Here is a 25328-nt window from a genome sequence, read left to right as displayed (position 1 = left end):
CAAGGTAGCAAAGATCCCAGTGATGAAGTAAATACGGGAAATTATTCACTTGAATCACTTGTGGGCATCATGGAGAGTTAAATGTTTATTTCCCTCCACACTTTTTAGCCACCTTTAAACTATAGAGATGTGAAAAATGCGTATTTTATGACTGGCTATTCGCAAATATTAAAATGAATATTATATGTGTTGTGTTAGAAAGTAATGCTGTATTAATTCTCTGAAGTGTTAAACATAGTTTTAGGTTATAAAAAAATGTTAAAATAGAAAGTATGCTATGGAGGATACTTTTTTAAAAGAAAGGACTCACAGTGAGGTAGCAGCCCCAGGACACCTAAATCAGAGAAAAAGAATTTATTGTCCTCTTATCAGAAGAAACGAACTTCATCCTGTCTTGAAGGCGCTGTTAGGATTCAGAGGAAGAAGCTGACGATGACAGAATCCTGTATTTGAATGGAATTTATGCATCATGTATGAGATGTATGAATATGCAACAGGCTATTGTTTTTAAGGGTTAATCCTTTGTTAACGTGGGTCCTTTTTCGGGCTTGTGCTGCCCAGAAAAAGGTACCTGGATGTCCGTAACTCTTTGTCTCTATTGTCTCATATTGTCCTACTTCAATTTGTCCAAATTATAATTAGTCTAATGGTATTACTATTTTTATAACCATTTTATTACTATTAAACTTTTAAAATTTTAAAAAGAAGTGATTGGCATTTTTCACAGAGACAATTGAGAGCATGCAGAAAACATCATTTTGCTTTAAACTTGCCTTTTTTAAACTCCATCCTCAAGTCACTTATGCTTGACTGAACCTTAGTCCAAATTAAGAATAGGCTGGCAAAATATTCAGTGTAGGGTTGTCTTATACCTGAGCAGCAGGCTCTTGAATTAATTCTCCCTTTGTTTGTCCCCTCTTACCAGATTTGTGAAAGAAAAGAGGCCAACCATTTCTCCCAACTTCAACTTCCTGGGCCAGCTTTTGGACTTCGAGAAGAAGCTCAAGAACCAGAGCGGCCAGCCCGGCCCCATCAGCAAGCTGAAGCTGCTGCACTTGGAGAAGAGCAGCGAGCAGGTGCAGGTGCTGGAGGGCGGCCAGAGCAGCCTCTCCCCCGGCCAGCTCTGCCTCTCGGCCGCCTCGGAGCTGCTGGAGCCCAAGCCCACGGACACCCGCGGGCACCCGGCGCCGCTGGAGGACGGCCCGCTGGTGCAGGGCATCAACGGGCTGCACGTCTCCCTGGACAAGGTGGAGGACAGCAACCGCCTGAAGCGCTCCTTTTCCCTGGACATCAAATCCGTGTCCTACTCAGCGAGCAGCAGCTGCGTCACCGCATCGGTGCAGGGCTTCGCCTCCTCCGAGGACACGCTGGAGTACTACAAACACGCGGCTGCCCTGGAGGGTAGCGGCAAGCTGTGCCAGTTCTCCCCCGTGCAGGAGGTGTCGGAGCAGAGCCCGGAGAGCAGCCCCGACCAGGAGGAGGCGGCGCGACCCCAGGAGGGCCCGAGCCCGTGGCCGCTGGACAGCGCGGCCTCACGGCCACACGCGGGCCGGTCCCTGCTGTACCCCCTGCACCGCAGCGGCAGCGTGGAGGACACCTACAGAACGAACTTCGTGTTCGGGCTCTCCACCAGCCAGCAGCACCTGGCCAAGTCCGCCGCGGGGCTGGGCCTCAAGGGCTGGCACTCGGACATCCTGGCCCCGCAGCCCTCGTCCCTCACCAACAGCTGGTATTTCGCCGCCGAGTCCTCCTCGCATTTCTACTCGGCCTCGGCGGTGTTCGGGGGCGGCGGCGCCTTCCCCGCCTATAGCTGCAGCCAGCTGCCCTCGGGCTGCGAGCAGCCCAGCGCCGTGCGCCGCCGGGCCCGCCAGGCCGACCGCGGCGACTCGCGGCGCAGCTGGCACGAGGAGAGCTCCTTCGAGAAGCAGTTCAAGCGCAGGAGCTGCCAGATGGAGTTCGGGGAGAGCATCCTGGCGGACAACAGATCCAGAGAGGAACTGGGCAAAGTGGGCAGTCAGTCCAGCTTTTCAGGCAGCATGGAAATCATTGAAGTGTCCTGAGGGGCGGAGGCTCCTGTGACTGTGGCAGAGCTGCTCCCCCGGCGTGTGAGAGGTCCCTGTAAATCTGAAACTTTGGGTAAAAAGGTGGGGGGAGAGGGAAGAACCGGAGGCTTTGCTGGGAGCAGGGAAAGGGTGTGGTACTGCAGGGAGACCGAGGTTGCTGCTGGGCTTCTCTCCTCTCCGGGAGAAGGGTAGAACATTTCACAGACCTTTCCCTGTCAGAGGAAGCAACCCTGTGCAATGGATTGCCCATCCTTTCAGTGGCTTTTAACAAGGAAGCTCTCTGGTGTCAAACCCTTTCTCTGCTTTCACTGAACCATGCTCCTACCTGTCAGAACTAGTTTTGTTCTTCCCTCCCCGTGCCCCACGTCCTCACCAGTGCACCTTAGCCCTGACACTGAGCCAACCTCTGGAGGGAGACCTTTTTCCTAAAAGAAAAGGAGACTGGGAGCGATTCCAAAGGCCATAGGGACCGGTTACAGCAAGGCTGGTCTGAACACACCGTTCAGACAAATGTAAATACTGGTGTAACTATTGTTCTAATGAATAGGCTTTAGGTGATTCGCTAGAGAGCTGCTTCAGAGAAAGAAAAAACCCCAGTACCTCAAAAATACATAAAATAAACTAGGGCTTTATGGCTGCCACATGCTGGTAGTGAGTTCATAAACAATGTGAACAAGTAATGACTGGCCACGTTTAATTTTTTTTTTTAAAGCTGTCCACGCACAAGTGTTTCAGTTGGCTCAGTAGCAATTAATCTTAAAAGATGAATGAACCATACTTAGCACTGTTTCCCCCAGTCTTTTGATAAAGTATTTGTATTTTTGATACTAAACTGGCTTCTGGGAGAGGGGTAGCTGCTTTGGCTTCTAAGCTATAAAAGAGTAGTTGCTACGTGGAGCTACGTGCAAGAGAAGTGGCTGGTACGAGTGGCCACAACACACTTTTCTTGCCCATTAACAATTCAATTGCCGAAAAACAATTCAAATGTTTGGTGTTTCTTTAAGGTAAAGAAACCTTAAAGAAAGTTTGAGCTGTGGTGGGTTTTGTCCTTAATGGAGCAGTTCCAGGGTGGAACTGCAGATGCTCAAGGCTCTACCACGTTCTCACCCTCTGCACCCCAGGGCAGACACCTGCATCTCGAGGATGGAGGTTTCACAGGAGATGAGGCACAGCCCTGCTCATGTTTTTAACAGCGACCCAGCTGCTTCCCCTCCCACCCTGGCTGCTGCTCACCTTGGGCTCCGTGTGCTCATTGCCACGAGGTTTATGGGCAGCGAGGGATGGTACCAGAGCCACTGTGTAAAGCTGCATCCTTCCTGCCCTCAGGGCCTTCCCAGCTCTCCTCAGAACATGTTGAGGGGAAACTGCATTCTTTTGTCCCATTTCAGTGCAGGCAGCTGAAAACTGTAGTAACAAATAATTAACCCTGACCAACAGCTTTAAAAAAAAAAAAATTGTCAGCAGCAAACTGAAGCCCTAATTGAAGTCAGCAGCTTGGGTTATGTTTGGGGTTTTTTTACTGTAAGTTTAGCTAGTTTGTGACTCAAATCTCAGGTTTTACTATACTGAAAAGTGGAGAAGATTTTTGTCATTGTTTTGTTTTGTGGCTAGGATGTGACTTTAATTTCCTACAATGGACCGTTGAAAATAGCACTGAAAGCTACAGCATTGATTAACTTGATCCTAAAAAGTGCAAAAGACACAGAGAGAGGAGGCACCAGGAGTCCCTGAGCCCAGAGGCTCTTTGTGCTGCGTGTACAAGAGGCTGGACAAAGGGCCTGGGCAAGGGAGAGGCTGACACCACCCTGGCCACTGTGTCAGGTGCTGGCTGTTCATTGAACGTGCTGCCACTTGTCTCTGTTTACATCTCCAGTGGAAGTGATGACATCACAGCTATTTTCAGCTGTGTGTGTGTTTGCCTGTGTTAACAGCTGAGCAGGGCTCCTCTCAGCCACATTTCAGGAAAAGCGGGTGGCTTTGATTTAAACCAGTTAATGGGAGTGAACACGTATCAATCCCTAGAGGCAGAAACTGATTCTTCCTCTTTTGTGCTTCCTCAGACATGTGTGTGCTCCCCTTCTTTGTATGTTTGGGGTTGGTTTGGTTGATTGCCTTTTGAAGAACTGAAATCTGGTCTGGTGGCTCCTCGTGATTCCCAGTGTGTTCTGGATGAATCCAAGGTGTAGGCTCAGTACTTAGAGGGGGCAGGTTCCCAGAGGAGGAAGCCTTAACCCCATGTCCTGCACAGGGTGGTGCCCTGGCTCATACCTGAACTAGAGTCCTGTCCCTGAACAATACTGGAAATGGTTTGCAGAAGGCTGAAAAGCAAAGTGGAGGATGTGAGAGGGAAAAATGTGTACATATTCACAATGAATATAACGTATGGCATTTGGTGTGTGGCATACTTGGCATGTTTGGTGTATGGCAAGCTGGTGAAATGGTTCAGAGAGATGTGAGTTTCTCATCTTGTTGTGTCATGAGCATTACATGTATGTTATGATGAAATAAAATCAGAAATGGTACCTGTTTATACAGAAGGCTGGGGAAGGAGTTGTGGAGTGTCTTACCTGCAGCAGGACCCACTCCCCCAGCAGCCAGGAGAGCAGGGGCCTTGTCCTTTATGGGACACCCCTTCCCTGCAGGTGTGGTCATGAATGACAGGGCTGGAGCAGCTTTAGACCACTGCTCACAGACAGCAGTGATTTTACAGCACCAGTAACCATTTAGGGCTCTCACCTGTCCCTGATTATCCCCCTTCTTCTGCTCCATTGATGAGCAGCAGTGGCACTTGCCTGCATTAACACCCCCACTGTCTAATCCAGGTGTGAGTAACCTGGTCCTCAGGCAGCTGGTGTGGTCTTGGTGAAGCAAGTATCTCAAATTGTTGAAGCTACCCAGAATGAACCCCATGCTTTTTTCTTGCCTCCCTCCCTCCCATACTACTTATTTGAAAAATAATTTAATTACTTGTTTAAATACTTGTTTTGACTAATGCTGTCAGTCTTGAAGAATTCAGGGCAAGTTCTGCTCACTGAGATTGGAGCACACCCCCACTGCTGCTTCAGAGAACGGCTCACACAAATATAGCACAGATTAGAATTAAAGAGGGCTGCCACAGTTGTATCCTTAGAGGAGAAAGCTCTGAGCTTATGTAACAGCAGCTTCAAACAGGGTGCAGTAACAAAGCCTTTTCTTTTGAGAATTTCAAAGCACAATCCCAGAAAGGGAAATGCAAAATCTTCATCCTCTCTAAAAGAAACCAAACCATCCGTCAGAGCACAAGGAACAACCTGTGTGAGTTTCTGTGCTTATTTTCTACAAACAAGATCTAGCAGCTTCTAGAGAACAAAAAAGAACCATGCAAATTCAATGGCATCATCAGCTGCCGAGCCTACACAACAGGTTGACATGACAATCTTCTAAGATTTAGCTGCTCACCCCACTCTGAAGCCCACTTCTGATTGCAGTAGCTCTGTTCCCTCAAATTCTGTTTTTTGAAGCATTCACTTCAGCTTTCACCATTCCTCCTGCCTGCTTTGCATCCCTGGCCCTGCCACCAGCCAGCTCTGGGAAGAGACAGTCTAACTCCACCTCCAGTAAAAACCCAAGGGGCAACTGAAATCTGCCTCATGCATGTCACCAACATCTCATTTTCATTTCTCTGCCTGGCATTACTGGGAAGAGGTCCCCAAGGTCACTGGGCTCCTGATGTAACCATCACAATGGCATTCCTAGAATGAAGTGAACTGAAAACAGCAAACCTCCTCCCAGCAGGGATCAGGTAGCCCTGCTTTTGAGGGGGCTGGGGAGGATAAGAGAATAGAAATGTGGTAATCAGGTGAACTACTGTCTTTACTACCTGTATTCATCAGCTAGGTGCTCAATATGCTGTGATTCACAGCACAAGTTACAAACTGACTTCTACCAGAACAAGGGGAACAGCACTAGGGTTCTAATAAGATTGTTACTTTTTAAATCCAAAATCATTGTGATTCAACCAAATTTACCTAGCCAGACATCTTAATTAGCCAGCCATACACCTAGCTAGTCTGTATTTGTTATTAATCTGTGATAAAAGTGGTTATTCTAGCACTTTTAGACAGTGTAACATACATAATACCACAGTTACATTACACACACAAGTCCACAATTGAGAATTCAGGTAGAACAGTGTTCCTAATCCATCAGATTTGCCTGGCAACAGCACTTCCCCTTTGAATGCTGCCTGCAAAGAACTTCTTGGCCCTCAGGTCCAAATGGTTGCTCTGAGGCAAACTGAAATGTTTCTGCAGTAAAGCCTTGAGCTAGTTCTGCACTTCCAAGAATATTAATAAGAGTCACCATAAATAGAAAAGGAAAGGGAGCTATTTCTTGCCTTCTGCAACACCCACCCCTCTGGGAAGGGGCTGCTTTCCTGGCATGTAAAATGCTGCCAAACACTCCTGGAGAGTTGTCCTGCTGCAAGGGATTGCTCACTTTGAGCAGTGGATTTCAGCTGCCGTTCCCAGGGACCCTCACCGTGCTCCACTGCTGTACAATGCCAAAGTGTGACACTACAGGCAACGATAAGGCTGGGGCATCAGGCCATTAAAAAAGAAACCAAAAGCAAAAACAAAACAGCAGCAAAATGAAAAGAAACCCTGTAAATCTGCCTCTCTATTCAGTATCACCTGTGCAGGTGAGAGTTCATGACCATTCTGCTTTCCCAATGCCAAGCCCCAAGCATTGCTGCTCACATCTTCTATTCAAACTGGACACCAGTGCCAACCATAACTGGGACAGCATCGGGGGGGAAAAACCAACCAGCATTTCTTTTCATTCTGGGAATATGTTTCCTTTCAATCCCATAGCAGAGGCAGTCCCAGGGCAGCTGAATTCAGCCACCTCCATGTCACAGAGAGGGTGCAAAGTAAAGCTGAGATCAGCCTGCACTGCCCAGACACCAAGGTGGGAAGTGGGAACGAAGAATGAGCAATAAGGCAATTGGAGAAACAACACACTTGGAAAAGAGCCACACCAGGAGTTTTAATGCTGGAGCTGTGGAACATGGAGCATGTAGGAAGCTGAACAGGGTAACCACCCATAAACCATGGAGTGCTCAGCCACAAGACTGGCAATCAAAATACCCTCTGGCACTTGGGAACAGGAGGGATGTTACAGCAGTACCTGGGAAACTACTGGCACACAGTCTGAGAGAGGGGCTGGCTCATGCAACCAATGGGCCTGTGAAAACATGTATTTCTACACACACTTGAAAATTTTAAGGATATTTAAATATATTTAATTTAAAATACATATATTAAAAAAAAAGCAACAACAAAAACTCTTTTTCTCTCCCCTTCATCAGATCTTCACAGGAATTGCCCTGCAGGTAGGCTGGCACTTTAGCACCCTGTCAATGCATACAGTGACAAAAACAACGGAAACAACAAAGCAAACCTGCTCTGCTGGGCAGCACAGTGACCAGTGTGAGACACAAGGAGCACCAGAGGCAGCACAACGGGGGAGTGGCAACAGCAGAGTCAGGGGAAGGGCCAGAGCAGCTCAGGGCAGAGGAGAACCCCAGCTCCAGTGACTCGTCCTGCTCCCCAGCTTTTCCCAAGATCAGGTATCAAGAAGCTTAGCCTGTACCCAGAGCACACACCACCAGAAAGCAGAAAAGGGCAGCAGTGTCTGGTTTCAGGGGAGCACACCAGATTATTCACTGTTCATAGCACTAAATTTGTGACAGAAGTAACAGCTGGTACATTCACTAAAGATACCTGAGGCCTCCTCCAAGAGCGTTTGGCTTGGAAAAGGAAATTCACGCGCAGAAAGGTGATTCCAGTCACATCTCCAAGCTCCTGCGTCAGTCTTACCCTGAGCATCACTTGCATCTGAGCTGAAGCTGAAAGCAGCACGTGGAGCAAAGCCAACAAAGGAGCAGCCAAGCAACAAACAGCAGCTCAAGAAGATGTGGCAGGACACATCTCCCCCTCAGCAAGAGGGCCAAAGACTTGTAGTTCCTGAAGGCAGTGACAATGTTTTAAATAAAACTGTAAACCATCGTTCAAGGGCATTTACAGGGTGCATGCTTCTTACAGTACCCATAGGAGAGACTATCACCTGTGGAATGAAGGTGGTGGCATGTGAGCATTGGAAAAGGTTGGTCTTCACATTTCAGCTCTAATTTCTCTCTAGTTCAGTTAGGACACCTTCCACAACCTGCCCTTGCTGTTCCAGAAGCTCTGTGTGTGAGGCCCAGCAGCACAGCCACAAGTTTAAAGAGCACTGTTCCTAGGAACAAAGGTTTTCTCCCATTTCCAGCTCAGTGCCTTGGTGTTTTCTGGCAAATGAGGAAGGAACTGATTTGCAGCGCTCCTCCTGCAGCCTTCAGCTGGGAATACTATTGCTTTGCCCTCATTAGCACTGCAGGGAGCAGTGCTTTGATCTGATACTTAATGGCCTGAGGCCAAATGTCCACAAGCCTCAGAGAAGTGTCTTACAGGAGAGAGCATCTGCCTTGACATCCAGTACCAGGATCTTCCCACTGGCACAGGCTTCCAGCACAGCGGGGTGTGGGACACTCAGGATCCCGTCTGGCAGACAGCTGAATGTCGCACATTTTAAACATCCAGACAGCATCATCTGGACAAAGAGGACAAAAATGGCTGCAGCCACTATTTAAAGCAGCTCAATATTCTTGTGTCTGATGGTGGGAGGCAGAGACACATTCCATGATGGACAATGAGGACCCACAAGGGCATGGCCATGACAAGCAGCTTTTCCTAGGTTAGGTCTCATGTAAGCTTTTAACTTAAGACTTTTAACCAAGTCTAAAGCATGGCAGGAAGCTTGAACAAGGATTGAATTCTGATGTTTTATCCTGGGCAACACACAGCATATGCCTATGTACCAACAACTGTGTAAAATCTCTGGGGTGGGAGTAGCAGGCAAGAAAACCTGCTGCCTTTGCTAAAAACCCTCCTGCTGAGTTCCCTGCCCTCCCTGAAGCAGTCAGTCCCACTTCCCAGGGCATCATTCCAGGGGGCTTCACCTCTACAGGACTCTGCAGCTAGACAGTGTTCAGCAGGCCCTGGGATCCAGCCACCACTGTGGTTCAGATGCACATCTAAGCTGGCTGCAGTCTGCATGACAAAAACTCACACTACATCACCTCTGGGATTGCCACAAGAGAACAGCCTCTTGCTTCTTGCCACCAGGCAATAATTATTACAGTCAAAAACCTACTGCACTCTTACTTCCAAATGCTCAGAGACAACCTTTTGCTTAATAAATGCTCTTAAGTACTAAGAAGTATGGAAGCAAGTTGCCTTTGGCAAGTGCCCCTACCTTGTGCTGTACTGGAAGCTGGGTTGTCCCTGACTGTCCTCACTGCTGGAACTGCACTCCTGACACACAACAGCCCTTGGGGTTCATGAGCTCTTCAGCCTTGGCTTGCCTGGCAGGAAGCAAGAACATCCCATTGCCTTTGGAGCAGTGGCTGAGAAGGGCCCCGTGGCTTCAGTCATTCAGCAGCATGCCACCACCAGCTCCTGGCACAAAGGGCAGCTAAATTAACACAAAGAGCCAGAGGACTTCTTGTGTCTCTCCCCTCCACCCTCAAGGACTTGAAGAAGCAGCTGCACCCCAGTGGTAAAAAAGACAGCACCAAGGTAACTCAAGTGTCCCAATAAAAAAAAGACACCTTATGTCCAACTTTGAGATGCAAAGTGAGCAGGTTGGTACCGGTGCCTGTCAGAGGGACACAAAATGCCACCAGCTGGGGCATGGGGACATTGCCAGGGCAAGGGGGAGAGGAACAATAAGGTCTGCTTTACATTAACAGACATACATATCTAGAGCAGTTACTCCTTTACAGCCTCATAAATTAGTGAGCCCATAGAAACAGGAGCCTCAAGGACATGCCAAAACCCTGCTGTGCAAACCAGGTTAATTATGATAATGGCCAGATTTTAGTAAGCCAGTTCCTGGCTCCCACACTTTCACCTCTAAAACACACATATTTTCAAGGCCAGGGGATCTCAGAAATACCTTCCAGCCATCTAATTGTCTAAACCCCAATGGCACAAAAAACATGTTAGAGGGTTCTTCACACCCTATATCCCTTTGAATTTTTTTAGTAAAAAAATTAAATCAGATAAAAGGAAATTCCTCCTCTGTAAACCCGGACTAGTCACAGCAATGAAACAAATGTGTCTTCACAGACGGTGTAGTGGCAGAGGAGAAAGGAGGGCAAGAGGAGGGAGCTGAGAGCAGGGTAAATCCTCTCCTCCTGGAGCTCCTGGATTCCTGGCTGTGTGGCTCCGGCAGCTGCCGCCGCTCTCCCTCCGCTGCCCTGGCACAGAGTCCGGCAGCAGCGCTGCCCGCTCCCAACGCTGCCGGTGCAGCCTGCTGGAAGCGCTTCCGTGGAGCCTGGAAGGTGAGGAGGGGGCGCTGCCGGAGCGCTACGACCTCAGCTCCCGGTCGGGTTTCATGGAGAAGGGCTCCAGGCGCTCCCCCTCCGGCAGGAGGCTGTTGAGCCGCTCCATCAGCGGCACCGTCTGGTCGATGCCCATCTGGATCCGCCGCAGGATGGCCGACATCTCGTTGACCTTCTGGATCTGCTCCGCGTACTTGGCGTACTTCTTCTGGCGCTCCTGCATGAGGCTGTACAGAGTTTCCACAGACAGGTCCATCTGTGGAAAAACAACGAGCACAGCAAGGCTCATTAGGCCAACTGTTGGCACAGACCTTTCAGCACACTGTCCTTCCCAAAAGCAAGCACCTTGGATGCTCCACTAACAGGAGGTAACAGGCAGGTACAGAGGAGCTCCTCACAAGGTACATAACCAGTCTGTCTTGGAATGGGATGATTCATAGTTGTCTGCTAGGGAAGACATATGATGACCTCAGTTCTCCACCCAAACACCTAAATATCTGATCAGAAAATTCTTCATTTGCATGACTGAGCCAACAGGTGCTGCCAGGGTTTTCCCAATACACCAACAAACATCCTCCAAGTTATCCAAACCCAGGGGACCTGTGGCCTCTGCCTACACCTGAAGTATATTTTCACTGGAGATCATTCATTTGCAGCATTAAGCTCTACCACAGTTGCCAGTGCTAATTTTTCTCAGTTTAGCCAGGTTACTCTGCAACTAAGCCACAGCTGTTATTACCATCATCATCTGGAAAACTCCTGCCTTGAGAGAACCACAATGGATTGCTGGTGTCCCTAATTTCCCTGAAACCCAAAAATAAGAGTGTTATAAGTGACCCCAGGAGAGACATTAAGTAAATTAGCCATGCAATTAAACACAGTCAGTACCCAAACATGGCTCGAGCATGATGACAATGACAGGAACTGCAGTGCTGTTCCTGCCATTGAGTGGTGAAGGCAGCCTTTATAATTCACAGCCCATTTTTCTGTTCAGCCAGACCTGCAATCTCCAGGCAGGATTCAGCCAGTACTTTACACACAAGCCCAGTCAGATGGTTTAAGCTGTAAACCATGCTAAGATACATATCCTTTACATATCCTAAGATGTGCACCACATGTTCCAAGAGCTCAGTAACAGGGCTGTTCCAAGCCCTCAAGTGCACACTCCAAGCTCGGTTACTTGGCTCCCTGCAGCTGTACTTAACAACCCCAGTGACTCCAGTGCACTGGCTCTTCCAGCTGGGATGTCTTTGTGGAAAGCAGTCCCCTGGCTTGGCACTCAGTACAAGCCCACAGTGGCTGGGAGTGAAGGGCAGGAGAGGACACACTCTGAGCAGTTTTAGCCCACTGCCACCTCTTCCCACTGTTTTCTCAAACCTTTCCCATCTAATTGATCCCAGAGGAAGGAGGTCACTGCTCATGATGAAGCAGCCTCAGGGAATCAATGCTGAGAACTTCTGGTCTAGCAAGAAGCACAGGTGCAAACAACATCCCTCTCCTGAACTGTGTGACAGAATCAACCGATCTGATGAAGGACAGTGACTACCTGTTGTCACTATAGTGCAAGAGTTCTATTGTCATTATATTGCAAGGGTTCCATAGTGCTAGAGTTTCAACCTCCTTGATGTTTCTTGTAGGCAGCTCCTCTTAGCACTGACTCTTCCTTGTCCTCACAGCAGCCAAGTGACTCCAGTTCCCACCAATCCACTCTTCTATAACACTCTTCTGGTTGGCTACAGCGGCAGCCTGTTAACATCAGGCCTGCTCCTAATCTTTAGTAATTAACCCAGCTGCAACTCTTTAGGGGATAAGATTACATTCTATACCACCTTCACTTACCCACACTGTATCCCCCTACAGGTACCTGTCACCCAGGACAACAACACACAGTTATCAGTGCAGTGCTAAGAAAACACAAGGTGCTGACCTGACCTGAGTTACACAGCACTGAGCAGGCAGGTTCAACCCTGACCCCATGTCCAGTGCTCTGGGTCTGTAGGGGAGAACCTGAAAGCAGGGAGGACTGGGTGAAAGTGGTACAACACTGGAAGGCCCCACTGAGGAGGGAGAGCAGCAGAGAGAATTCTGCCATCCCACTGGTGGCAGCAGGGTTTGGCACTAGGGATAAACTGCTGTAGGTGGATGTGCTCACAAACGTCCCTTTGAAGCCCTGGGGAAGAGGTCAAGTCAAAAACAGGCAAGAAAATATTGAGAAACCTAAGTTACAAACAGCATTGAAAAAAAACCCACAAGTTTCTACTGAACTGTCACAGGGATTAGGGGGCATTTTCCCCCATCCCCTCCATCAGAGCTGCATAAGGTACCAATTGACCTTTTATTTTGCCTGCATTTTCTACTGCTCTCAGGCTGAATTCCTCCTCTTTGCCTCTGTGCTTTCCTGTGAATTCCCTCCTCCATGCCTTCATGCACGGGACAAAATAAAAACCAGCAGAGCAGGAAACTCCAAATAGAGTGGAAACAATTTAAGCCTACACAGGGGTTTCTATTAAAACCCCAGCTTAATAATTTAGTAGCTTGGCGCTAGCTCTGTAAAGAGCAGTGTGTAAAAAGCAGACCACCACCAACCAGCGAGTTCAATCCAGTGCCTGAAAACATCCAACCTAATGAGAGACAGTGGCCTGGAGGGGCAGCCAGTGGGAAAGCTGCCAAAAGCCAGCATGCCTCATTAAGTGGCCAGCACGGGGACCAAGGCAGAAACCTCCTCTGGTTCTGAAGTTCTCCTCCACTGGCAGGTTCTCCACATGGCCTCACAGCACTGTACAAGAAGCAAAGCTGGCACCTACCAAGCTTCCAAGCAAAAAACACACAAGGCCCCCCTTTCTCTCCATTCCAATTATTTCCATCTGCTGCCTTTAGGCTCCTTGTGTAAGTAAGTATGAGTAATATCCACTTACTGATGGGGAACAAGGGGAGAAGCTGATACTGACCTGCAGTAGGAAGAAGAAATGCAAAGTGGCCTCCAAGCACTTTGCTACCTTTGGACACATTCACAAGAGCCATAAAAAAAGCTGCCTCACAAGAAAGAGAAAGGGTGGAAGTGAGTGTTTCCTTACACCTACCATCCAAGTTTGCCTGCTGAGGGAGGCCACAGCAGCTGCACAGCCTGAGACACAACAGGGAGAACTGAAATGGAGCAATTGGGAGGAAAGGTCAATTTTTACTCAGTCTGAACCTGGTCTTTTTAACTATTAAAAAAAAAAAGAAAGGAAGCTACATGTTAATTCCTGGAGATAAATGCCAATGTTTCTCTCAGCTTTCCTTGAAGCAAGCCTAAGTACACACTTACATCCTTCCTACCTCCTCCCCCTCCAAGTGAGCTCCTCCAGTGCCAGACCTTGTGCTTTTATCTCTCCTGGCATGCAGTCCCATTCCTCTGGCACTCAGATGGGGCTTTCAGGTTCTGAGGGTCAGCCCTATTTACCCACCACAGAGACTAACACTGGCCTGCAGGAATCCATAATGAGCAGGAAATACACGTAAGAATGCACCTCATTCCTATCTATTCAATTCCATACCTCATACAGTAGCAATAAAAAACACCTGGAAAAGGGGAGCTGAAGGAGAGTCTGGTCCCTTGCCTACAGCCAAGGCAGTCCAAGACACCCTTGAGGGTCAGTGAGTGAAGTTGCCTTCTCTGAACAGTTCCCATCAACTCCCACATCCCTGCCACAAAGTCCTGCCAACATTCTCATCTGGAAAACATTCAACTCTCAGCCTTCTTGCCCCTCCCAGACTGTGAAGCTCTCTGGGAAGCCCAGCAAGACACCCCAGAGCCAGCAGTTCTTCACAGTCCTAAAACCATCTGAGAGAGTTTATTTGAGCCATTGTTTCTGCTCTGGTTGCTCCAAGCTTCCTACCATGCCAGGCCACCAGAGCTGCAGACAACTGAACCCTACTGCCCTGAACCCATCAAATGTGACAGATGTGAAGCAGCAGCTTTGTCACCAGCCCCTGACAACCAATCTGTCCTTCAAACATCACCACTCAGTAAGCTACAAACATCCCCAGCTTAGTGGTATATGAGTTTGTGGAGAGTTAAAAGATTGGACTTGAAGCCTGTTAAGAAGTGACAGAACAAAGCAGAGGGCAGAGCCCAGCATGTGATGTCAGAATCTTAATTTTCATCAAACCAAGAGGTTCTGCCCCATCTGGAGTTGAGAAAAAAAAAATATGTGCTTTCAATGAAGGGGTGAGAGCTCCTAATGCAAATGTTATTTCTTCACAGAAATCATTCCTCCTGTCAAAGCAGTAAACCTGGGGCTGGACATGCCCAGAGTAGAAGACAGGATCTTTCTCCCCTTCCTACGTCAAAAAGGATGGAGGCGTTTCTTCAGTTTTTCTTTCAGAAGCACAGGTCCATAAAAATAGACAAGCCTAAAACTCACCCTCCAGCATGGCACACTTTTTTTTGTACAGCCAGTTACATTCAGAATTTGTGTCTGTTTCTGTTTCAAAGCTCATGCCTCCTCTGTGGATTATCATCAGCAGGACACTAATTTGTGCCTCAGCTTTACATTTAAACATGAAATGACATCTACTGGGCTTTTCTATCATCAAATGAAAACAGATTAATAATTACTTCCAACAACACTGCAAGATGGATATTTCCTCACTTGAAAGGGCCCCAGCACAGCCGCTCCTACTACACCATTCACATTGTCAGCCCTGAGTCTCCTCTGCATTACACAGGCCCATTTGTAACACCACACTGGTGAAACACAAAAACAACTGAGGATACTGTCAGACATCTTGCACACCATAAATTCTTGCATTCATTTAAAAATTCTTCTTGGCCCACACTGCCAAGCAGAATAAAGACATTAATTTAGCCCACAAAAAGACTGAGGTCAGCACTGGCCAATGCCCAATTCTTTTCAAGAGACCACACTGAAAACAAACCAGTGCCCATATATATAATACACACACACAAATATATATATACACACTTCTTACCTGGCATGGTTTTACAGTACCCCTGTCATGGGCACATGAGTGTCTTAAGCTCTCAGAAACAGAGGTCATATCTTGTTAGGTCAATGACTGAGAGACTGAAAACTGCAGCTAGACACATTTTCCCTGGTTGCAGAGCATGCAAATGCAATCAGAAGTTCATTAAACTTGGAATCAAATTTCTAGAGAGGCACTGCTGACATTCATAACAAAACAAATACATCTCATAAGAGGATGTTCGGACATTCCCAGCTTCTCCAATCCCTCCTAAAATACCCAAAAGTCAAGAAGATGTTTTTGTTTCCCCCCACATTTAGTAACAGCCTTCAAGAGCTCATGCAGACATGCATGTGTCCTTCTGTCCCAACAATTTCCTCTCAGCTGGAAATCCATCCTATGGATTTCCCCTATGGCTGCCCCTCCAAAACACACAGCTCTTAAGGTGCAGTCCTTATTCCAGAAAGTTCTTTTTCTAGAAGAGCACTCTGAGCACAAGCAGCCTTTCCTTCCCATTGTCAGGTGCTTGACTGGGGTTAAAGGAACATTTTCCTGCAGCTGCACACAAGCCACATCAGAAGACAGCAGGCAGGAATATGACTGCATGGAATATTAGTCACCCTGTGCTGGTGTGAAAATACTTTTCAATCAACACACTTCAGACTGAAGACAGCTCCTCTTTCTCTACTGCCTGAAAACAAATGTGCTCAATGAATAGATTTTTTTTCTCTTCCCCTTTCTCTTTGATAATGTCACGCAAAGTCAGCACAACAGATCACAATGACTTCCTGATGGTTGGGAGCATCCCCTGTTTCTCCCACCCAGCACACACTGGGAAGTGACAACCTGACTGGGCAGCTTCTGTGCCAGGCTACAGAACAGAGATGCCCAGCCACAGACCCCAGCTTCAGCTCTCATGGAGCTGTACCCTTCCTCTGCCCCACTGCCACATAAACAACTATAGTTTGTGTTTAGGATTTCCTTATCTAAGATCAAAAGCACTGCCAAAATATTCCTTTTGCTCCCTCTGTGATCTGTCATTTCTGTAAATAGTTGCCAAGGGTTATTCTGGCTAAGGATTGCACAGATCACAGTCAAGCTAGAGAACGAAGAGTAACCATTTTAAGTGGCTCTGGAAATGAATTATAGCAATATTAATAGGTACATCAAGGCCCTTACTCCTAAAGATCTAAATTAAATCCATGTTTAGTCCCTTAGTTCTACAGTAGATATGTGAAAACATGTATCAACATAAGCTGCTGCACCTGTAAATCTGATTATTCTGGGAGGCCTTGGGACACACAAAAACATTCAGAATTCAAAGAATAAGAAGGCTTGTTCTTGAAATAAGCTTTTCCACCTTTATGTCAGTCTTTCCCTACCTCTTGTGTTATCAGACAGGAGGTGTTTGTCACTCCCACACCTCCCAGTCTTCCCAGCCTCTCTCTTCAGTGGTTTGGTGTTCTGGCCCATGAGCTGGCCTGGCTACCAGCCTGACAGTCACAAACCAGCAGGGTCACACGGCTAAAAGCACCATCTCTGCCCCTGCATGTGATCCTGGCTTCAAACCCAGTGTTTGCTGTGGCTCTATCAGACTTTAATGCACAAGATTCCTGAAAAAGCAGAAAGGAAAAAACGCAAAAGACCCGATTTTATTAGTAAGCCTTCTAAACTGTCACCAAGAAAAGGTCCTAGTAATTTCTAGCTCATTGTCTTTGTTCTACAATAGCAGCAAATGACAGCTCTATAAAGGTGTTCATATTAATCAATCTACATCCATCCAAGAACTCACCTCTAAAATTTATCATGGCTAAAAATGCTAAGTTACATCCTGAGCATTAGAAATGCTTCCATACCTATTCTAAATAACCAAGTTTAAGAAAAATAAATACAAATGCCCCACCCAAAGAAAATTATTGCACCTGTGTGTGCAATATTCTCACAAAACCTCTCTTTTGTGGAATACAATTCCACAGTAATTAATAACACATTCCTGATCTGTCTTCAATCAGCTGTTCCTGGAAAAGAAAAAATATGTATCTGTTACAGATCTATTGCCTAAAGGACAACTTGCACAACTCTTATTTCAGGCTACCTAATAATTCTGCTAGAAAACACAACCTTCCATCTCCTCATTTCCTGATTTTATGCTGCTGACACACTATTTGAATATTATAAATGTTATTTACATTATTTATTATAAATGTTATGTAGGGGGTTATTTCATAATAAATTTCAGTTTTGTACTTTCAGCATGTCACAATGACTAGCTTAAAGCAAGTCGATTTTCCCATCACAAGTAAGCTTTGATTTGAAAAGAGATGCCCACTATCATTAATGAGATGTTTCTCAGAAAACACCACCGTTCTCATTTCAGAGTGAAAATAGCCAGCACCATTACATTTGCAAGCCATCTGCTATTTATTCTCAGCTTCACAGATGGGACCTGATAGCTGTAGGTCTTCTTTTCCACAGAAGTCTTTCAGAAGGGAATGATATTGCTGTGTTTAGTCAGGGTTGGACACACTAAAAGAAAATTATATTTAAGTAGAAAATGCTCTTAAATCTGTTCACACAGAATGGAAAGGAGCTGAGCTTTAACTATTTCCTACTGTGTGTGAAGTGCTAAAAGGATTATCTAAGACTCCCTCTTTTTTCTCTGGGGAACTGCAGACAAAGCTGGGTTCACACACCCTGACACATTCACCCTGCCAGTGCAACACCTCTGGGTGCATCAGACCTCCCTCCATGTGCTCTGCATGCCTTGGAGACATGCAAGAAGGCTGCAGTGTCAGATGAGCATGGACATGAGCCCAGCAGTCAGGATTTGGGGATTTCTGGACACCTGAGAGCCCTGATGAAGCTTTTGCTCTTCTCCTGCCAGCTGCATTTCTCAATGAAAGCCCAAATCAACTTCCCTTCACCAGGGAAACTCAAAGGCATGTCAGTTCTAACAAAGTTAGTCACTGATAACCTGAAAAACTCCTGAAATATTTAAGCTCTTCCTTCCATGTTTGAAAAGCACATGAAATGAGCCAAGCACACCCCATTATGTTAAGGGGAGGATCTACTCCTTCATTCCCAGAAGAGAGACTTCCAAGGCTGACTCCACCATAACTTCCACAGTGCTGAAGCTCAGACATCCCAGCAATTTTCTGGAGGTCCCAACATCTGGACAGTAAATCTTTGGCTTTAGGAAAGCCTCAAGGAAATCTTGAGCACTGTATTATCATTTACCCCAGACCAAGCTCTTCTGAGGCTATAGACTGTTGTTCAAAATACAGTAACAAGAGTACAAACCATCAGAGATCAGTGATTCACACAAAAGTTCAGTGTGGCAGTAGTGTCACCTCTGATCCACTCTGAGCATTCATTTTTATTGTATTCAGCTGCAGTGGCCCCAAGATTCACAGGAAGCTGAGTATTTATTTCCTCTTTTTTATGTCTACTAATGAATCTCTAGAATAAATTGATCAAATGCAAGAAGGCATTTGAAAATTTGTACTACAGTCTGGTAGAAGAACTTGTAATTGAAAAATAAGTACTTCTGTTTCTGTGTAGTCTTATGTCAGGCATAGGGAAGAATTAAATTCTCTAGACTGGATGAAGCAAAAGGAAAAGCTATGACCCCAGAATCCTTTCTGATGTTAAAAACTCCTATAAATTCTTTACCATATACTGCTGTTATGTTGATTTCTTTTACAACTGCTACCTGAGCCTCTTTTTCAGCTGGAACTCATCTGATTGGGGATTTTATCTTTCAGACAATTTGCAGCAAGTCCAACAGCCACTCTTCAAATGCATCACTTGCTGTTCCAGGTAAAAAAAAAAAAACCAACAAAGTTTAAAAGGTTTATTTTTTTGCCCAGTTCACTACAGTTTTGGCACAGTTCATACATGTGATTACAGGGAATTCTACTAGATTATAGTTCAGCATTTTATCCAGGCTTCTAGAGGTAGATGACACATCCAGTTAGGAGCAATGCCCACAGGAATTAATTAATAGTAAATCATATGTTTCATACCTCAGAGCAGTGTTGCAATAATGGCAAATAAATGTTCTCATGTAGAGGCATTCATGCCCCAGTGGCACAGAAACATTTAGGAAACCCTTCCCTCCATAAAAAGCAAGATGGGCAGATTACTTGCACTAAGGTTTTGTAATGCTTTCAACATGAAGTCATCTCTGCAGATCACATCAGATTATTGCCACAATGCTCATTATGGGATTGCCAACACAAGGCCCACCCTGCTCCCCCAAGTACCAACCACCATCTAAAAGTCATCAGTGCAACTCCAAATATTTGCAAGTAAGGCTGGCTAACCTGTCTAAAACAAAGATTAAAGTGCTGAAAAGCTTCTGGCCAACATTCCTGGCACCTCCACACCCCAGCCCAATTCTCACCTAAGGGCAGAGTTGACACCTTGAAAATTTCAATTCAACCCTGCAAGAGGACATAATAGTTAAGAATGAAACTTGTGAATTGGCTTTTCCTATATCAACACAATCCTTCAGGGAGGGAGAAGGCCATTTTTAGTCTACATTAATGCCAAACTGATTCAGAAAGAAAAATCTTTCTAAAGATCTCTGTCATCATTTGACTAAGCCGAATGAGCAAAGCTTTTCCAGTTTCCTTCCTGAGGTTCTCCACTCCCCACACATCCCCACAGCCCTTTCCTTGTGTTTGAGCATTATGAGAGCTGCACACAGTGTGTCAGGTGAGATCCCTCAGCTTTGTGCAAGACAGTCAGCATCCTCTCCTTTCTCCTGCAAGTGCAAGCTGGGATGTACCCCAGGTTAATACTTGCTTTCTTCCCATCTCAAACCCCTTTCATGCCCAAATCCACCATCAAGTCTGCTAGCTCTGTAATGAAATCTAGCACTCTGTATTCCTATTTGAAGTTTTACAAACTTGGGGCAGGGGGTTGTTGGAGAGTTTTTCCACCTGGGAAAACAAGGCTAGAATAAGAAATGCAGTTTCCTAGTTTAAGTAAGCTGTGAGAAGGAAGTGAATGATGTTCCTTCTGGTACCTGATGAACATAAACTCCATGCACTAATCCCAATGAAAGTGTTACTAAAAGGCTTTGCATGCTAAACTTGGGATCTTCAGTGACAGTCTCTTAAGCACTTAAACTCTATAATAATACGAACCTTTCCGACTGCTAGATGCTTGTTCAAGCTTAATTTTCTTCCTTGGAAATTCAGTTGTGGAAAGGATTCCAGTTTAGATCTTTTCTCAAAAGTCCATAAAGCACAAGACAAGGGAACATGCTGGAACTGATTACACACATATATTCTAGGAGCAAGGGACTGGTCTTTTTTATGACACCAGACAAAGCAGTGCATGTCAGCAAAACAGATTTCAGACTGCCACCAGTGCAAACAATCTTTCCTCTTCCTTAATAACTGCTAGATCCCTTCAGAAAGTTCAGGTACAGCAGAGCACTGGCCATCTGCCTCAGGCATACACTTCTAGACATTAATTCTCTATATTAAATAACAATTGTGAAGCCTTTTCAAGAGCATTTTCACATTTTGGTGCTGGCTGGTTAAGACACCACCCCACCACTTAGGTATTCAAGCTACTTGCACAGCAGACTGGAGAAAAATGAGTAAGATCAACTAAAGGACATGAAGATTAACATGTTTCCAGCTTAATAATCCTGTGCACTTATTTCTGCATGATGGTGCCTGTTGAGATTCCAGTCTTTATAAACAACACTTCATTGCTGATGAGAGGAGACATAAAGAGCTGGATAGATTGCCACAGTCCTCATCCATCAAATTCCAAGATGCCAAAGACTAAATTTAAGCTATTTATTTCTTACAGAACACAACGTTCCCTAGTTTTTTTCTAAAAGGCAGTGTGGCATTAAATCCCTTGAAAATACAAGTGGTATTTCAACCAAGGTTCTTCCCCTTTTCAGAAATATTATAGCACAAGGGATCTCAGACCCCTTTCCCTGGATTTGGGGCATTGGTAATTTAAGTCTGTGAACCAAAAGGCTCAATTTTGCTTGCAAGTTAACACAGCTTCATCTAGAACATCTTTATATGTAGTGTCAAAATTAAACACATCTCCATTTTCACTTTGGCCAGGCTTCTTTCAACAGGCTTAGTTTTGATTCCCTGAGCCCTCCCTTTTAATGAGCTGAAAGGTACCTTCATGGCTGGTCCATATGAGCCTTAAAGCAAAGGCCTGAAGCTGAAGATGCATTTTGGACTTAGTAAAGCCACTCATCTTTTCCTGGCCTAATTCAGCTTAGTCAGAAGTTCTCAGGGCACGTCTGCTGAAAACAGATTTCACAAACAGTCTTGGAAATTCAGATCTGAAACCACCTACAGGGAAACCATAACTAAGAGGAAATGGCAATAAACACCTCACTCAGATGAGTCCTGAAACAAAACAAACCAAAGACCAGGCTAAAAACACCTCCCTGAAACTTGCTCTTCATTTGAGTCTATTCCCTGAAGGGACACAGCTCAGCTGTGACTGGAGCATGGGATGAATCCCAGGCACTTCAGATTTTTCTGCCCATGGAGGGATGGAGTTAGGAGAAGTGTCTGTGGTGTCTCACACAGTAGAAGCTCTGTGTGCTTACAGCAGAGGAGCACCTTGAGTCTCACTGCAGCTGTGGCTGACACAGTCCCCAGCCAGGCAATGTCCAGCCAAAGTTTCTGGCCCAGATCTCATTCATTCCTGGTGGTGGAACAGCTTCCTGCACTTAGGACAGCTTTCCCCTTTACCACCACCTTAAGGGACCTTGCCCTTCAATTTCCAGCAGGAACATCAGACTGCTACAAGCTGTCCCTACCACAGCCAGCCCTCCCAAAGCATTTACAGGTATGAAACAAGCCATAATGCCTGCCTGGACAAGATTCATTTAACTATCACTAATATAAAAGCAATATTTATTATATTTAAAAATGTGGGGGTTTCCCCCAACTCCCACCCATAGATGCGTGGCAGCTTAGACTGAGACATTTGAAATTTCACCTTGTATTATAAAAACTGCTCTGTTTTCAAAATTACTGGCAGTCTGGGCTTCCTGTGGTAATAATAAAAGCTACAAATAACACTACATTAACATTTGTTTTCAAGGCAAAGCATCAGAGCCCTCCCACTAACCCATTTTCAAATACATCTTAAGCATGGAGTATGTAGGAATTACATTTGCCTTTAAGGGTACATCAAATACTTCAAAAGCACAACCCCATTGACACTGCTGGAGGTCTAGTAAGAAATGCTGAAGATCTTTTCACTCAGAGCTTCTTTGAAAGGAGCTTAGAGGGCTTTCAGTTTCCTCTCTGCTTTCACAGAAAAAAGACAGGCCTCAATTTTCATGTGTGACAAGCAATTTTTATAAGCTTACCTTCAGATATTTTGTAAGATGTGATTTTTGAGAAGCTTAGTACATTGTGCACACAATAATCCTTTTTTAAGGCACTGAAACTAGACTATTTTGAAGGCACAAAAAATCATGGACACTTTCTGAAAATTTAGCTCTGTTCCCCAGCTTTTCCCTATTCTACTTGTTTCCCATTCCCTGGTATTCACCATCCTCCATCACATGACTCTTGAAATTGTCTCCCTGGCACCCAAAACAGATATCCTCCCTTGTAAGGACTTAATGTAAAGTAGTCCTCTCCCCACTTATTTGCTGCTTTCTCCCCATTCAAGCCTTTAGAGCTGGTCAACATTTGCCTTCAAACTAATCTTGTCAAAACCTCTGTTTTGCAGATCACAAAACTGGAGCAGACACTCCTGCTGAAGAGAGCACATGTGGCTCTATCAAACCCCCAGCAGCTGGAGCTCCTCAAAACTTCCAATGAGTTACAGTCCAAATCTGTAGTATTTTCCCTAAAAAGAAGCAAACACGTCCTCCTTTTTTTTTTTTTTTTCTTGACAGTGAAGACAAAACCTCTTGTCATAAGTAAATCACTGCCTCCCAAAAGCAAAACTCACTCTGGCATGAAAAAAGGCACCTGAGTCAATCACCTTCCATCCTCTCTTCAATTCTTCCCCCTTCAAGGAACTCTTGGATAAATGGATTTCTGCTCAAGAGAGAACAGTCACAGCCACCTGGAAGCTGCACAGGGCTCTACATTTAGGAGCAGATATGGATCCAGCCAACACTGCAAAGAAATTCTGGCTACGCTGGGAAATGGGATGGAGAGCAAAGCCAGACTGCACTGCTCCCTGAAGGCACAGATGGCTCTGCTCAGACCTGCAGTCACTGCCATGCAAGTAGGGTTTTTTTTATTTAGCTCATTCTCTTTCCTATTCAGAACCATTGTAATTCAGACTGTGTGCTGATTTGTGCAAACCACCACAGTTAATTCTGAGTTATTGAGGGCCAATTAATTTACAGCACTGCTTCTGGGTTTTGACAGAATCCAGGAAACTTCTTTCCTGGTGACACAGACAATGAACAAAAGATATTTGCTCTTGGACATTTTGTCAAGGAAAGACTAAAAAAATCCTGGCTGCAAGCAGTGTGAGTGTAGCATATTATACAGCAGGACTATTAGTACAGTTAGAGTCTGAGAAGTGAACAGACCTCAGACAAAAGGTAGGAAATCAGAGACTGAAGCTGACCAACATTTTGTAGAAAGTTAAAACCATCAGTCACTTGACAAATCTATTATCAGAAGAAAAACACTTCAGTATTTACAGGGTTAAAGAAAGGGAAAGGGAAGTACTGGCTACCAAAATGAGGATAAAAGAATTTACTGTCCCAGCTTGTGCACACATTCTGCTTTTCACAATACACTTGATTTTCTCTTTCATTTTCATGCTTTACTAAGGGTCAAAGTTTTGTGTACATGGCAAAACGAAATCATTGCTGACAAATGGGTGAAGCCAAAGGCAATTTCCTTTGTCTGCACTTGTAAGGAGAGACATCCCCTGCTCTGGTTCAGCTGCACCCTGGCTTGTCAACAACTGTCAGCAGTGGTTCAATTTAGTGCATCAAGGAGAGCCCAAACAATTTGGAAAGAATGATTTAAGCCAAGTGGGTCCCACCCAGATCCTCCAGAACACACATGTGGAACAGCCAAAGCAAGAAAAATATTTAAAAATTATTAGGAAAATGAAAAAAAAAAAAAACCAAAAAAGAAAAGAAAAAAAGGCAAAAAAAAAAAAAACAGCCCACCCCACAACCAAAAACAAACCTCAGCTGATTTTTCAGTTCTCAGACTTACAGAATCCCCCATTTCTCCATCACTTTATCAGAGGAGGCTGTTATAAAGAAGCTAGTGAGAATATCAGTATCACAATTTAATTTATTTTAGATGAAAGATAATCACAAGCCTTATGAACCAGAAGAAAACCATCATAGCTAATTTGAAAGGGACTCTGCCACTTGCCCTACAGAAGGCAGACCCAATTAATGAATATTGCTCTGGTGGTGTCTACCATGACTTTAAATCATGTCACTATTCCCTCTCACACTTTAACAGCCAAAAGAATTACAATCTGCTTGGATTAATGCAGTACACTGTCATTAGGCTGGCAATTAAATCCCATTTCTGAGATTGTGTGATCTGAGTCACCAACATCTGCAAATATCTTTACATCTTGTGTAATAGCTGGCCTCAGATCTTGATAGACCAAAGTAAAAAGGCCTTTTTAATGCTTCCCACATTATTTTGGACTTACAACTTCATGATGACAGCAGCTTCTCAAAACAGCACATGAATCAAATTTATTACCCAGTTTGTCATGTGGGATTTTCTTAACTCTAAGCCAATAGAGCAACAACAAATCAAGGTCAGTGTTTATACTTGGTGAATAAAAATTAACCGCACGCTCAAAAACATTTTTTTGACACTGAAAAGGTATTTGGTCTCAAGGACTTTTGAGATATGCAG

At 45.3% G+C, this 25328-nt stretch overlaps 2 protein-coding genes across 6 annotated transcripts in view; one reads left to right on the top strand and one right to left on the bottom strand.

Moving 5' to 3' along the window:
* Positions 1-4600, top strand: part of DUSP16 (dual specificity phosphatase 16) — a 61010-nt gene extending 56410 nt beyond the window's left edge. For all 5 annotated transcript variants that reach the window (XM_077178258.1, XM_077178260.1, XM_077178257.1 and 2 more), the window contains one exon: positions 926-4600. In XM_077178258.1, coding sequence (XP_077034373.1) covers positions 926-2060 — 1135 coding nt within the window. In that variant the 3' untranslated portion in view covers positions 2061-4600. The remainder of the gene's footprint in view (positions 1-925) is intronic.
* Positions 4601-7063: 2463 nt separating this feature from the next.
* The window catches only part of BORCS5 (BLOC-1 related complex subunit 5), a 60355-nt gene continuing 42090 nt past the window's right edge, over positions 7064-25328 (bottom strand). The window contains exon 4 of the mRNA XM_054631163.2: positions 7064-10741. Coding sequence (XP_054487138.1) covers positions 10511-10741 — 231 coding nt within the window. The 3' untranslated portion in view covers positions 7064-10510. The remainder of the gene's footprint in view (positions 10742-25328) is intronic.

Source organism: Agelaius phoeniceus, chromosome 5 (assembly GCF_051311805.1).
Source record: "Agelaius phoeniceus isolate bAgePho1 chromosome 5, bAgePho1.hap1, whole genome shotgun sequence".
NCBI classification, from domain to species: Eukaryota; Metazoa; Chordata; class Aves; order Passeriformes; family Icteridae; genus Agelaius; species Agelaius phoeniceus.
Note: the sequence above shows the minus strand (reverse complement) of the source record. Positions and strands in the feature narration are given on the sequence as shown.